Genomic DNA, 15,836 nt, shown 5'->3' with positions numbered 1-15,836 from the left:
TTTATATCTCAGCTGAATGATCTTGCTTCTAACAATGGTAGGATTCTATTGGTACTGCACAGAAATGCCGGAACAGAGTAAATAATTAAGCCTCAATCCATTTACAAATGAGTCAGAGGCTAGAGGCCCACGTACTAATTCCAGCTAAAGGCCACACGCCATTCCATATAACAATCAAAAAAAAATCTGGAAAGGAGGCAACTTAAACTTAAATTTCTTCAATTTTCTGGCTCCACTAGAACACACATCTCTCTTAGGAAAGGTAATCTGTTACCTCTGCTGGAGCTGGCAAGAGCTCTCATGCCTTTTAAGGCAGTAAGTGGCACATTTCCCAGCGTAGACTAGGAACTATTCCAATTTCACATCCTCTTGAGTAGAAATTAACAGTTCAATTCTTCTGCAGGCCAGACGTTTCAGAATATGGGCTTGTATAAGTGATAACATTTGATTACAAATTTCTCAAGGAGAAATTCAAGTTAGTCAAAGGCCTCAGATTATTTAGCTACTTACTCTCCTGACAGACATTATTAAATCCAAGTTGCATTAGCTTTGATGTTAATGCAGTCATTTTATACTTCTTAATATTTAGTTTGTAAGTTTGTAATTATTCTTCCATCAATCCTGAGCTTCCAGGCATACACATTTTGTTTACACATGCTCATTATGACTGATAGAACAGAGGAACATAGAACACTACAGCATAGTATAGGCCCTTCGGCCCCCGATGCTGGCCTTTCATCCTACTCTAAGATCAGACTGACCTACATACCCTTCATTGTACTAACTTCAATGTGCCTGTCCAAGAGTCACTTAAATATCCCTAATGTATCTAACTCTACTACAACAGCTGGTAGTGCATGCCATGCACCCACCACTCTCAATGTAAAGAACCTACCTCAGACATCTCTCCTAAACCTTCCTCCAATTACCTTAAAGTTATGCCCCTTCATGATAGACATTGCTGCTATGGGAAAAAGTCTCTGGCTGATCCACTCTATCTATTCCTCTCAACATCTCGTATACCTCTATCAAGTCACTGCTCATCCTTCTTCACTCTGAAGATGAAAAGCCCTCGATCCCTCAAGATATGCCCTCCAGTCCAGGCAACATTCTGGTAAATCTTCTCTGCACCCTCTCTAAAGCTTCCACATCTTTCCTACAATGAGGCAACCAGAACTGTACATAATATTTCAAATGTGGTCCAACCAGGACTCTATAGAGATGCAGCATAATGTCACAGCTCTTAAATTGAATCTCCCTGCTAATGAAAGCCAACACAGCATACACCTTCTAAATAACCCTATCAACTCGGGTGGCATCTTTGAGGGATCGATGGACGTGGACCCCAAGATCCCTCTGTTCCTCCACACTGCCAAGAATCCTGCCTTTAACCCTGTATTCTGCATTCAAATTCAATCTTCCAAAGTGAATGTCTTCACACTTTTCTGGGTTGAACTCCACCTACCACTTATCAGCCCAGTTCTGCGTCTTGTTAATATCTCGTTGCAACCTACAACAGCCCTCCACACTATCCACAACTGCACCAACCTTTGTGCCATCAGCAAACTTACTAACCCACCCTTCCACTTCCTCATCCAAGTCATTTATAAAATTCACTAAGAGCAGAGGTCCTAAAACTGATCCCTGCGGAACACCACTGGTCACCGAGCTCCAAGCTGAATACTGTCCATCTACCACAACCCTCTGTCTTTCATGGGCCAGCCAATTCTGTATCCAGACAGAGAGGTTTCCCTGCATCCCATGCGTCCTTACTTTCTGAATGAACCTATCATAGGGAACCTTATCAAATGCCTTGCTAAAATCCATGTACACCACATCAACTGCTCTACCTTCATCAACGTGTTTTGTCACATCCTCAAATTGGAAAAATATCCATTCACTGAGTAGTCAAGAATTCTACAAATTTCACTGCTGCTGAGCATACAGGACACCAATTAAATAACCGTAGGCTCAGATTCCACTGTATCAACCTGAGGACTCTAAGAACTTTTTAATCTGCATACTCTTTATCTTCCTATTGTATTATTCACTCTCTCCCCTTACAACTGTTACGTTTGTTGGATGATGCGTGTGGTATTTTTCTCAAGGTTAGTAAATATTAAAATTTCTTGCTTTCACAAAAAAACTTTGTAAGTGACTCCTTAATTATAATCTTGTGACTCCATTTTAATTAACTTGTGATTAAGTTGTATGATAAAATTAATTTAACATTTTGTTGCAACAAACCAAGGGGGTTAAAACAGGAGAGCCAATTCATTCCTCACCTCGTCATTACAACCTTTGCAAGGAATTCCAATTCTTTACTGTTGAAGAACTAATTTCAGAACTTCCTCATTGTGGACTTGCTCAAAGACTGTTCAGAATCTGGCTGTTTCTCCCTCTTCCCCAGAGATGTACTACACATTAAGCACCTACTCACTGGCACGACTCCAGCTTTTACAACTAGCTTCACCAAACTGGTGCTGTCCTTGCATTTCTTAAAGTTCCAATGTTTCTCAACTCCACAAAGCAAAAATAATTTGTGTGTATCTTCATCCTTGCTCTGAGTTACACCGAACTATTAATGGCACTTTTAATTCTTTTAAGATGCCCACTGATCCCAGGGTTTTTCTTGGTCCCTAATCAGAATACTTAGGTGCACTTTCCAGCTTCCCAAATTTTCCGGGTCCAAATGACTCAGAGCCTATTGCAGTACCATCTTTTCGAGGTAGAGTCTTTCTTGGTGCACCAAATATCTGACTGACTAGCAGCCTGAAGGTAGCAAGCTTGTCCTCTGACTACCTCCATCCAGCTGCCTAAAATGTATTATTCAGTAGCATTCAAATGTAGCAACACATTGGAACATTCTGTTCCCTAAATGTTATAACTTTCACAACTTGCTGCTTTGCCTATTGCAAAAAAAGATTTCATTTCAAAATCTGCAGTAAATTATTCAAGGACTTATTTCTTATTTCAAATTATTTCATTCCACAACCGCCACCAGCCCTTACCTTTAGCCTCATATACCCGAAGCATTCTAAGTACAATTTCCTTGGTTGACAACAGCAAAAATATGGCTTAATGTCGACAACACCTGGAACCCATCAATTTTGATGCTTCATGTAAAGATCAACACACATTTTAAATATTTCGTAGTTCTGTAATAAGAGTACATGTCCAGAGGAATTAGCCTTCTGTGAATGCTATCCTTCACTTATACTCACTCCTGTTCCCTTCAAAGTCTTGTAAAATGTACCCCTGATTATTAATGTATCATATAGATTTTATCATCTAAAACATTACTAAAGTTTAAATGAGATGTACAATGTAATTCCCCATTGTTATTCTATTTACAGGTCCTACTTTGTCCAATGCGATGGTAAATGCAGGCCTTACTACATTCCAGAAGATAGAAGACACAAATGCAAGAGAATTAGAGCTGGTATTAATTTTTCAATCAATTCTTTATCCATATTAATAAATCTTCCATAACATTTTTTCATGGAATGTTCTGTGCATCTTTTAACATTTTTCCTCTTGCTCCGTGTGTTTCTGATCATTTGTCTCTCGGGTATTGTTTGGTTATTACAAGTTTCATGAAGCATCATTAAGTCCTGTTTATGGAATAAGACCATAACATATAGGAGCAGAATTACGCCATTCAGCCCATCAAGTCTGCCACCCCTATTCCCCTGCCTTCTCCCCATAATCCTTGATCCCCTCACTAAGCAAGAAGTTGTCTAGCTCTGTCTTAAACGCACTCACTGTCTTGGCCTCCACAGCCTTTTGTGGCAATAAATTTCACAGATTTCACATTTTTACTGAATCTGGTTTCACCACCTGTCATGGTGGGATTTGAACCCATGCCTAATCCTCTGGATTGCTTGTCAGATGGCATTACAACCACACCACCATGACTCCACATACCATTGAATGTCAAGAGGTAATAGTTAGATTCCTGCTTAGTGGAGATGAACATCTCCTGATACTTGTATGATGCACATGTTACTTGCCAATTTTGGCCCAAACCTGGGTATTGTCCAGATCTTGCTGCATTTGGACCTCTTCAATATTTGAGGAATCACAAATGGTGCGGAACATTGTGTAATCATCGGCGAACTAACTTCTGACCTTACAAAGGAAGAAAGGTCATTGATGAAGCAGCTGATAATGGTGCGACTCTGGACACTACCCTGAGGAATTCTTGCACGGATTACCTAGAACTGAGATGACTGACATCCCACATTTCCCTTTGTACCAGGTATGACTTCAACCAGGGAGATTTTTTCCTGATTTGCATTGACTTTAATTTTGCTAGGTTTTTTAATGTGACACTAATGTCACTAATGATATTTTCCAATGTCAAGGGCAGTCACTCATACCACACCTTGGAAGTGAGCTAATTTGTCAATGTATGAACTATGGCTTTAATGAAGTCAGGAGTTTAATGGTCCTTGCAGAATACTCTGAGCTTCAGTGAGCTTCAGGTTATTACCAAGCAAATAATGCTTGATCAGACTGTTGATGACACTTTCTATAACTTTACTGATGATCAAAAGGGCAACAATTAGTTGGGTTGGATTTGTCCTCCTTTTTATGCACAGGGCATACCTGGACAAGTTTCTACATTGTTGGGTAGATGCCAGTGTTGTGGCTGTACTTCAACAGCTTAGCTTGGAGAATAGAGGGTTGTGAAGCACATGTCTTCAATGTTATTGCCAGAATGTTGTTAGATGCCCATAGCCTTTGCAGTATCCAATATCTTCAGCCATTTCTTGATAAGTACAATGAATCAAATTCCCTGAAAACTGACATTTGTGATGCTTGGAACTTCTGGAGGAAGCTGAAATGGATCTTTCACTTGGCATTGTAGCTGAAGCTTGTTGTAAATGCTTCATCCTAGTGTTTTGCCCTGAATTGGAGAGCTCCCATGTTATTGGGAGTGGGGATACATGTGGAGCCGCTTCCTCCTCCAATGAGCAGTTCAATTGCCCACCACCGTTCACAACTGTATGTGGCAGGACTGCAAAGCTTAGACTTGATCTGTTGTTTGTGGAATTGCTTAGCCTTGCTTATTACTTGTTGCTTATGCTGTTTGGCATATAAATTGTCCTGTTTTATAGCTTCATTAGGGTGACCTCTCATTTTAGGTTTGCCCAGTGCTGTTCCTGGCATGCGCTCCTGTGCTTTTCATTGAAACAGAGTTGATCTCCTGGCTTAATGATAATGGTAGAGTGAGGATATGCTGGGTCATGAGGTTGCAGAATTTATTGGAATACAATTCTGCTGTTTCTGATACCCTGTGATGCGACATGATACCCAATCTTGACTTGCTGCATCTGTTTAAAATCTATCACATTTGGCTCAGTCGTAGTGCTCATAATAGGGGATTTGTCAATGTGAAGACATGACTTTGTCTCTACAAGTTCTCTGTGGTGGGCACTGTGGATAGGTGTGTATGCAACAGGCAGACTGGTGAGGATGAGATTGAGTATATTTTCACCACACTGTATAGATCTATTTACTACATGTTACAGAAATATTTGTAATATTTTTACTCAATGACTCAGTTTAGATTCAACTACTTTTTATTGCATTATAGTCAATACATAAAGGTTCTATGAAAGGGGAGAATCATGGTCATTATTATTTTTGTAGATTGTAAACAGACATCCTCCTTTTGGAAATCAAATAAGAGAATCTGTTCTTCATCTCCCAAAGTATGAGCTCAGTGTTGAACAGGTAATCTTTGGATTATTGGTATTGTGGGATTTCCTTTATAGTCAAATGGATGCCCAATAGTATTTACAAGAAAGAAGTGATTTGTTTATATTTTTGCTGGTTATAATTGTAATTATTTATGACTTAAATTCTTTATGCAAGGAAAATCTTTGATGATTCATGATAGTTAAATTAAGTATTCTTCGTGTTTAAAATAATGCTGCAAATCACAAATAGAACATTTCCTTTGTTGATGTTTTTAAGCTCTTTGATTATGATAAAGTCGATTATGCATTCATTAATTTGGATTTTTTTCTTTTGAAGCTTGCAAGATACCATGATTCAGTGGCAGAAATCATTGTGAAAATTACCTTAACAAATTATCAACAACTATGGGAAAAGAGAACAGCACCTGACAATCACCACATTTCTCTAATCATAGGAGATGCAGACAACCAAGTTGTTTATAAACAGAAAATCATGCAAGTATCTAAATCTATTAAGGTGCAGCATCATCTGGAAGCTTGCAAATGGAAAATAGTTAATTTTTCAAAACTTATTTGTCAGATTTAAAACCTCAAATGTGTGTCTGCATTCAATCTACATTGGTATTAAAACTACCTGTTTTTTTTATCAGAAACCATTTCTCAATTTTTTTAATACATATGCAGTAATCCCATCCAAGAAATCAGTCTGAATTCCCCTTGGTTGTGCATCAGACCCGTTTTACTGCATGAGCTTAAGTAATTAACCCCTTATGTGATGACTCTGGTGATTTGGATTTAGAATTATTAATCTTATACAGACAAATTTCCATTTTTGGGGCCGCTGGCAAATAGCAATGCAGTACAGCATATTTCCTCCAGAGCTTTGGGAGACTAGTGCAGATTCATTAGATAGCAGAAGACTGCAATGGTAGAATAATCCCACAAAAAAGAAATTAGTGCTGAAATTGAGGGGAATAAAAGCATGCCAGTGGCTTTGAATTTGCCCACTGGTCCTGAAAAGATGACTCACATAAAATATTTTGATGTTGACCTGTTTTTAAGTTGACAATATTATTGTTTCCCTATTGACTGAATTGCTCAGTTTAGGTCTGAACATGATCATTATATTTAACTTTTTGGTTGGGAGATGTATGTGGCTTGAGAAGAGCAAAACTATGGAATGTAGAAATATTATATTACTTTTAATAACTGTATTAAGCCTTAATAACTCAGGAAACCCATCTGGAAATTTATTGTTGCACACCAAAATACCGCCACTACTCATGTACAGAGGCTAATGCCAGCCTGGGACAGGCAGTTCTCTAGACCCATTCATTTTCTTTCATATCCGAAATAGGGAATAGGGTCTGCTTTACTTTTGAGACCATTGATCACACACAATTGAATGACTTTCTCACCATCAAATCACTTGATCTTTTTCCAATAACTGATCCAATAACTAAATTACCTATGCAGCCAATTAGGTATTTAATTGCAAAGTTACAGGCACTAGATTTGTCTTTTTTATTTCTGGAAGTGTTCTCACGCAAAACTTCATGACTTCCATGAAATCACCATATCTCCATGACTTTTGTTTTGGTTTTAACTATAAACCACCACCAGTGATCACCCATGCATCCAATTAGAAGTTTACATGCAAAGCCCGTTCTGGGCAATGCAGACCATTAAAAGGGAGGTTGGGTTGGGAGATTGAGGAGGGACTAAATCAAAATGGAGTTGGAGGGAGAAATAAATGCATCTCCCATGGTGCCCACCTCTTTTAAGACATTGAGAGCATTAATGAATGCTGTGTGCTCCCTCTCCATGCAAACCCAAGCACCAATGTAATCATGGAAGAGATGCAGACAGTTGGTCTTCATAGCTCGCCATGTGGAGCTATTTATAGCCAGTCTGGTCAGGCACAGGAGCAGACCCACAAGGAGGTCCTCCGATCTGATCACACCCCTCCGCACTGGATGCCCAAAGATCAGGACCATAGGGCTGAAGTGTAAACAAAAGCACAATAAAAAGTGTTTCAAATAACTGAACAGGGAATGAAACCAAAATACATATGATCCACAGACTCCTCAGCACCACAAAATAAATAGTTGGCCTGGAGTCCATGAAGCACAGAAATCTGCTATTATAAGGGACGGCTTCATCCTTACCCAGGTCCCACATAGAGAGCTCTCCATTGGGAATAGGGTCTGCCTTATTGTTTTCATACTTAGAAGTGCTGTCACACACAACTGAGCAACCTCCCCACCACCAAATCCCCATGACTGTTTTGTTTTGTAAACTACTAACCACCACCAGTAAAACACCCAGATAGTGGAAAAGCTCAGGCAGCATCTTAGAAGGATAGTCAACAAGCATAAGCCCAGGCCTCTCTTGCTCCTTGGATGCTACACTTTTCCAGCACTTCATTTTTTGATCATGAAACAGTTGTCAATTGTCAGAAAAAAACCCATTTGGTTCACTAACATCCTTCAGGGAAGGAAATCTGCCAGCCTTACCTGGTCTGGCTTAAATATGACTGCACACCCACAACAATGTAATTGATTCTCAGCTGGACACTCACATCCTGAATTTTTTTTAAAAAATCAAAAATGAGAGAGGAGTTAGGGAGCACAAAAAGGGACTAAATCAAAATGAAGTTGCAGGGTGATATAAAGCACTGTACCCCATGGTGCCCACTCATCTCAAAAGGCATTGAGAGCATCATCTTCTCCAATAATACCTGGACATGAACATTACTGCAGAAGAAGGGCAAACAATTAGCAGACAAGAGGGTCTCCTTTGTAAGAGATTCAGACAATGAGTTCCAGCTGGGCAGGCAGCTGCCTGGAATCAAGGGAACTCACACTCAATGAGCTCCACAGGAAGATTAATTGTGAATCCCTGTGGGCTTTTTAGTAGTTACCACAGCCAAAAATAATTTTATTTCCATGAATTCCCTAGTGTAGAATCCATGCTTTTGCTGGGCTAATATCAACTGGACCACAAACAATTGCAGGAGAAAGTGAGGACTGCAGATGCTGGAGATCAGAGTCAAGAGTTGGTGCTGGAAAAGCATAAATAATTGCAGCAACCTCCTGAACTGAGGTGTTATATAGTTTGCAGAGCAGGCTCCTGAAAGGATTACCATCATGTTGCAGCCTATCTCACAGAATAGGAAATTCTACCAATGTAGAAGCAAATTACAGCAGATGCTAGAATCTGTACTGAAAATAACAAGTGCTGGAGATCACAGTGGGTCAGACAGCACCCATGGGGAAAAAAATAACTAATGTTTCAAGTCGAGATGATTCTTCACTAGAGTTCTGATGAAAAGTCATCTAGACTTGGAATGTTAGCTTGCTTTCTCTCAATGGATGCTGTTGGCCATGCTATGATCTCCAGCATTTGTTGTTTTCAGGAAATTCTACCAATGTTGCAGTAAGATTAGAAGAGCTGTGAGCATTGCTAATGTGATTGAGGTGTTACAACTGATGTGCTTAGGAAGCCCTTGGAACAGCCTGGGAATTTTACAAAGACATTCAAGTGGTAGAATAGAATCAGAGTAGGCTTCCAGCAGATCATGTCTTTTTGGACTATTACCATTATCACCCAAGAGCCCCAGACCCTTCAATACCACATGTATGAATCAGGTGGGGAAGTAGCAGTTAACACAGTCCAAGCATAGGCAGGAAATTCTGATGCTGTCTCACCCAATGTGAAGTGAGATTCTCCTTCATGATCCAAGCCAAGAAATGAGAAAAGAATATTTCTGTTTTGAATACCTAAGCACCAATTCAATTAGTGCACTTCTGAATAATGCACCAGGGTACTAATCCTGATTTTGTCCTATCATTAGAGATTCAGCCCTGCTGAAATCAGGAAGCTGGATGAAGAAAATTGAAGTTAAAAGGGCCTTCAAAAGTGAAGAATTAAGTGTTAATCTTATAAGTTCTGAATATGGTAAGTCAGGTTTATGTTGTCAGTGTAGTTTTTTAATCTATATTTAAAGAAGATCAATTTCAACAACTGAGGACAGAACCCTTTATGACAGTTTCCAACTGCTGTGATATTTCCTTCATCAGTTTAAAAAAGAGCTCTGTTTAATATAATACTAACCATTGTGAATTGTATGTCATTACCTCGAGTAGTTCAGTTTCTGCAGTTATTCTTCTGACCAGTTTTACCTTTGTTTAGCTGTTTCACATTATTCCATGCATCTTTTTTTAAGCATTCTGGAGAAGTTTGCAGTCTTTGTTTGTTAAAACCTAAAGGTGAAGACCTGCATCAGCAACAAAATAACTTCAGAGCATACAAAAAAAAGTTACTAGCTTTCATTTCTGGCACTTTTCACAACTTCAGGACATTCATAACACTATAACGGGAACCAATAGCCTAGACAGTTGTTAGACTGGTAATCCTGAGACCAACTTTCTGGGGACTAGGTTCAAATCCTACCATGGTAGACTTTAAATTCAGTAATAAGCTGGAATTAAAAGGCTAATGATTGCCATCAAATAATTGCGAACATCTGACTCACTGATGTTCTTTTGGGGAAAAAACACCATCCTTAACTGTGATTCTAGAACCACAGCAATGTAGTTGACTCATAACTGCCCTCTGAAGTGGCGTAGCAAACCACTTAGTTGTATCAAGTTTAAAAAATTGTGATTATACCTATACAACTTGCACTGGTACAAGAATGCACCTCATCACCACCTTATTTAGGACAACTAGGCATTAAATGCTGACCCACATCCGTGATTGAATAAACAAACAAAAATTAGGTAGTGACCAGGAAAGCCTTTTTTGAAGTTGATCAATAAATATTGGCCAGGTCACAAGCGATAACTCCCATGCTGTTCTTCAAAGCTGTGCTAGGGGATCTTCTACATCTACTTGCAAAGGCAGACCATGCTTCGTTTAACATTTCATTGAATATTGCACATGATAGGAAGAAACTGCAGATAGCATTGGATACAAATGTCTATGAGCCCTGACAACATGCTAGCAGTAGTACTAAAGACTTGTGCCCCACACTAGCCTAATGGCTATGGCACAGACTAGTTGATGACATGGAAATTGTCCACTCTAATCTTGCAGTAACTCATAAGTCAAACTAACCACAGCCTTCTTGAGGGCAATGAGGGGTCAGCAATAAATGTTGGCCTTGCCTTCGATGTTTACAAACCAAGAATGGGCATATCAGTAAAAGGAGAGCCCTACTGACTGTTTAGCACTTCTTCTGAATTGCCTGTGTCTTGGAGTTGGACTTTAGCCATACCCTATGACTTCATAGTGAGTGCTCCCACTTGACACCTGGCTGACATGAACATTAAGAACATCCTTAAGATCTTTAGCCAGAGAAATAAAATTAGGTGCTGACATTGACAGGATTGTGCCCAGTTGGACCCTGACGTCAGAACCTTCCACTGTTGTGGAAATAATTACTCAGCAGTGATTGACCCGTATGGACTTGAGTAAGGTGTTTGACAAGGTTCCCCATGGTAGACTCATTAACTAGGTTAGATGACATGTAATACAGGGACAGCTAGCCATTTGGATACAGAACTGGCTTGAAGGTAGAAAACAGAGGGTGGTGGTAGAGGGTTGCTTTTCAGACTGACCAGTGCGCCACAAGGATCGGTACTGGATCCACTGCTTTTCATCATTTATATAAATGATTTTGATGTGAACATAGGAGGTATAGTTAGTAAGTTTGCAAATGACATCAAAATTGGCAGTGTAGTGGACAGCGAAGAAGGTTACCTCAGAATACAACGGGATCTTGATTAGATGGGCCAATCTGTGAGTGGCAGATGGAGTTTAATTTAGATAAATGTTAAGCGCTGCATTTTGGAAAGGCAAATCAGGACAGGATTTATACACTTACTGGTAAGATCATGGGGAGTGTTGTTGAACAAAGAGACCTTGAGGTGCAGCTTCATAGTTCCTTGAATGTAGAGTCGCAGGTAGATAGGATAGTGAGGAAGGCTTTTGGTATGCTTGGCTTTGTTGGTCAGAACATTAAGTATATGAGTTAGGAGGTCATGCTGTGGCTGAACAGGACATTGGTTAGGCCACTTTTGGAATATTGTGTGCAGTTCTGGTCTCCCTCCCATAGGATGGATGTTGTGAAACTTGAAAGAGTTCTGAAAAGATTTACAAGGATATTACTGGGATTGGAGGATTTGAGCTATAGGGACAGGCTGAATAGGCTGGAGTGTTGGAGGCTGAGCCTCACTCTCTGCAACTAGATCCTCAGTTTCCTGACCTACAGGCCACAATCAGTGAAGATTGAGGACAATATTTCATCCTCACTAACACTCAACACTGGAGCCCTCCAAGGGTGTACACTCAGCCCCCTACTGTAGTCACTGTATATCCATGACTGCATCACCAAATACCAGACTAATGCAATTTACAAGTTCGCTGATGACACCACCATAGTCAGTCGAATCTCAGATGACGACAAAACAGACTACAGGTGGGGGGTGGAAGACTTGGAAAAATGGTGCACTGAGAAGAACCTAGCTTCAATGTTGGCAAAACCAAGGATTTTTTGCAGAATGTTACTCATGCCTCTCTACATATTAATAGCACAGAGGTGGAATGAGTGGAGAGTGTCAAGCTCCAGAGAGTGGTGAACTCGGCCCAGACAATCACAAAGCCAACCTCCCATTGACAGAATCCATCTACCAGGCCCGCTGTCAAGAAAAGGCTGCCAGCAATCTCAAAGATCCATCCCAGTCTGGCAATGCTTTTCTACAACCTCTACCATCGGGGAGAAGGTACAAAAGCCTGAACACATGCACCAGCTGGTTTCATAACAGTTTCCACCCAACTTTGTTAGAATACTGAATGGACTCACAAACTCTTAACATTCGCCTGTACCTGTGTTTTTCCATTTGCCGCTGATTACCTATTATTTACTTATTTATGCTACTTAACTCTGTGATCTGCCTGTATTGCTCACAAGACAAAGCTTTTCACTGTGCCTCGGTACACATGATAATAAATTCAATTCATTTCAATTCGAGCGTGACCTTATGGAGGTTTATAAAATAATGAAGGGCATGGATAGGGTAAATAGACAAGGTCTTTTCCCTACAGTGGGGGAATCCAGAACTAGAGGGCATAGGTTTAAGGTGAGAGTGGCAAATTTAAAAAGGACCTAAAGGGCAATTTTTTCATGCACAGGGTGGAGTGTGTTTGGAATGAGCTGCCAGAGGAAGTGGTGGAGGCTTGGGCCAATTACAACACTTCAAAGGCATTTGGACAGTTATATAACTTGGAAGGGTTTAGATGGATATGGGCCAAGTGCTGGCAGATGAGACTGGATTAATTTAGGATATCTGGTGGGCATGGACAAGTTGAACCAAAGGATCTGTTTTCCTGCTGTATTCTGTGACCCCAATTTGACAATGAGTGGCTGGAGGAAAGGCTTGCCACATAATTAAGGCAAGCTCACATCAGTAGAGGACCAATAATAGGCCCTTCAGCACTGAAGAAAGTGCATGCTCTTTTTTCAGGTCAGGGAAGGGTGGAATTTTGAGGCACCTCTCTCCACCAATTTATGGTTTACTGTAGTTGTGGCTGTGTTCGCTGAGCTGGGAAGATTAGATTCCCTACAGTGTGGAAACAGGCTCTCAGCCCAACAAGTCCACACCATCCCTCCGAAGAGTAACCCACCCAGACCCATTCCCCTACTCCTTACTAATGCACCTATCACAATGGGCAATTTAGCATGGGCAATTTAGCATAGCCAATTCACCTGACCTGCACATCTTTGGACTGTGGGACGAAACTGGAGCACCCAGAGAAAACCGCTGCAGACACAGGGAGAATGTGCAAACTCCACTCAGACAGTCGCCCGAGGCTGGAATCGAACCCGCGTTCCTGGTGCTGCGAGGCAGCAGTGCTAACCATTAAGCCACCGTTGATTTGCAGACATTTCATCCCTGTCTAGGTGACATCTTCAGTCCTTTGGAGCCTCCTGTGAAGCGCTGCTGTACTCTGTCTTCTGGAATTTGTTTGGTCCCATTTCTGCTGCTTCCGGTTTCTGGTTCCGGTTGTTTGTTATCGTGGCCGGTACATTGGGTCTAGGTCCATGTGTTTGTTGATTGAACCTGTGAATAAGTGCCATGCATCTCGAAATTCTCTGACTGTCCTCTGTTTAGCTTATCCTATGATCGTTGTGTTGTCTCAATCGAATTTGTGGTCCATGTCATCTATGTCTATGGCTCCTAGGGGCAGCTGATTATGACGTTTCGTGGATCGGATTGGTGTTCGTGGATGCAGATTGCTAGTTATCTGCCTGTTTGTCCCATATAATGTTTTGTGCAGTCTTTACATGGAATCTTGTAAATTATGTTAGTCTGTACATGATGAGTATGGAATCTTTTGCTCTGGTGAGTTGTTGTCTGAGTGTGGCTGTCTGTTTATGGGCTGTCATGAATCTGAGTGGTCGGAGAAGTCTGGCTGTTAGTTCCAAAATGATTTTTATTTGAGGTAGTGTGGTTCATAGCACATTCTCATTGCATTGTTTGTCTGTTAGGCATCTGCGGTTGAAGTTGCGGGGAATATCCATTTAGATTAGATTCCTTACAGTGTGGAAACAGGCCTTTCGGCCCAACCAGTCCACACTGACCCTCCAAAGAGTAACCCACCCAGACCCATTTCCCTCTGTCTAATGCACCTCACACTATGAGCAAGTTAGCATGGCAAGTTCACCTGACCTGCACATCTTTGGATTGTGGGAGGAAACGTGCACAGACACGGGGAGAATGTGCAAACTCCACACAAACAGTCACCCAAGGGTGGAATCGAACCTGGGACCCTGGTGCTGTAAGGCAGCAATGCTAGCCACTGAGCCACCAAGCTGCCTTACTTGGTGAAGGTTATGTAGAGGTGTTCTTCTCTTCGCAGATCAGAAGTGCTGCAGTGTGTTGTAGCTCTTTTGAACAGGGTCCTAATGCAGCTTCTCTTGTGTGTGTTCGGGTGGTTGAATTTGTAGTTTAGGATCTGGTCCGTGTGTGTGTGTGTGGCTTTTGTATATACTCTTGTAGTGCATTCACCATTCTGTGTTCTACCCACCATCACATCCAGGAATGGGAGTTTGCTGTTGATTTCCTCCTTTCTCATAAATTTGATCCTTGTGAATGTGGTGTTGATAATCTGATACATGTTCTGGATCTCTGACCTTTTAATAATTACAAAAATATCACCCACATATCTGATCCAAAGTTTGGGTTTGTGGGAGGGTAGTTTGTTCCAATCTTTGCATCACTGCTTTTGCTATGATCCTGGAGATGAGTAAGCCCATAGGTGTCCCATTGATCTGTTCAGATATTTGATTGTTGAACAGACCAGATCCTGAACTATAACAGCAACCACCCGACACACTGCAGCACACCCAACTTACGATGAGAAGAAGAACACCTCCACAGAGTCTTCACCAAGAACGGATATCCCCACAAATTCATCTGCAGATGCTTAACAGACAAACAATGCAATGAGGACGTGCCACAACCCAACACGTGAGCCATACTACCTTATATAAAAAACATCTCAGAACTAACAACCAGACTTCTCTACCCACTCAGATTCATGACAACCCATAAATTGACAGCCACACTCAGACAACAATTCACTAGAGCAAAAGACCCTATACCCATCATGCACAAGGCTAATGTAATTTACAAGATTCTATGTAAAGACTACACAAAACACTATATAGGACCAACAGACTGACAATGAGCAAACCGCATTCACAAACACCAACTAGCCATTAAACGCCATGACTAGCTGTCCCTGGTAGCCATAGACACAGATGACAAAGACCACAAATTTGACTGGGGCAATACAACAACCACAGGACAAGCTAAGCAGAGGACAGCCAGAGAATTTCTAGAAACAAGGCACTCATCCACAGACTCAATGGACCTAGACCCAATGTACCAACCACGACAACAAACAATCGGAAGCAGGAACAGAACCAAATAAATTCCAGAAGACATAATACAACAGAGCTTCACAGGAGGCTCCAAAGGACTGAAGATATCACCTAGATAGGGGACAAAACATCTGCAAATCAACTTCCCAGGTGAACATACCCAAAACTACGGCAAT

At 41.0% G+C, this 15,836-nt stretch overlaps 1 protein-coding gene across 1 annotated transcript in view; it reads left to right on the top strand.

The window, feature by feature from the left end:
• Positions 1-15,836, top strand: part of hfm1 (helicase for meiosis 1) — a 193,310-nt gene that overhangs the window by 121,482 nt on the left and 55,992 nt on the right. The window contains exons 22-25 of the mRNA XM_072573276.1: positions 3,357-3,442; positions 5,659-5,742; positions 6,046-6,203; positions 9,565-9,668. Coding sequence (XP_072429377.1) covers positions 3,357-3,442; positions 5,659-5,742; positions 6,046-6,203; positions 9,565-9,668 — 432 coding nt within the window. The remainder of the gene's footprint in view (positions 1-3,356; positions 3,443-5,658; positions 5,743-6,045; positions 6,204-9,564; positions 9,669-15,836) is intronic.

This window comes from Chiloscyllium punctatum, chromosome 7, assembly GCF_047496795.1.
Source record: "Chiloscyllium punctatum isolate Juve2018m chromosome 7, sChiPun1.3, whole genome shotgun sequence".
NCBI lineage: Eukaryota > Metazoa > Chordata > Chondrichthyes > Orectolobiformes > Hemiscylliidae > Chiloscyllium > Chiloscyllium punctatum.
Note: the sequence above shows the minus strand (reverse complement) of the source record. Positions and strands in the feature narration are given on the sequence as shown.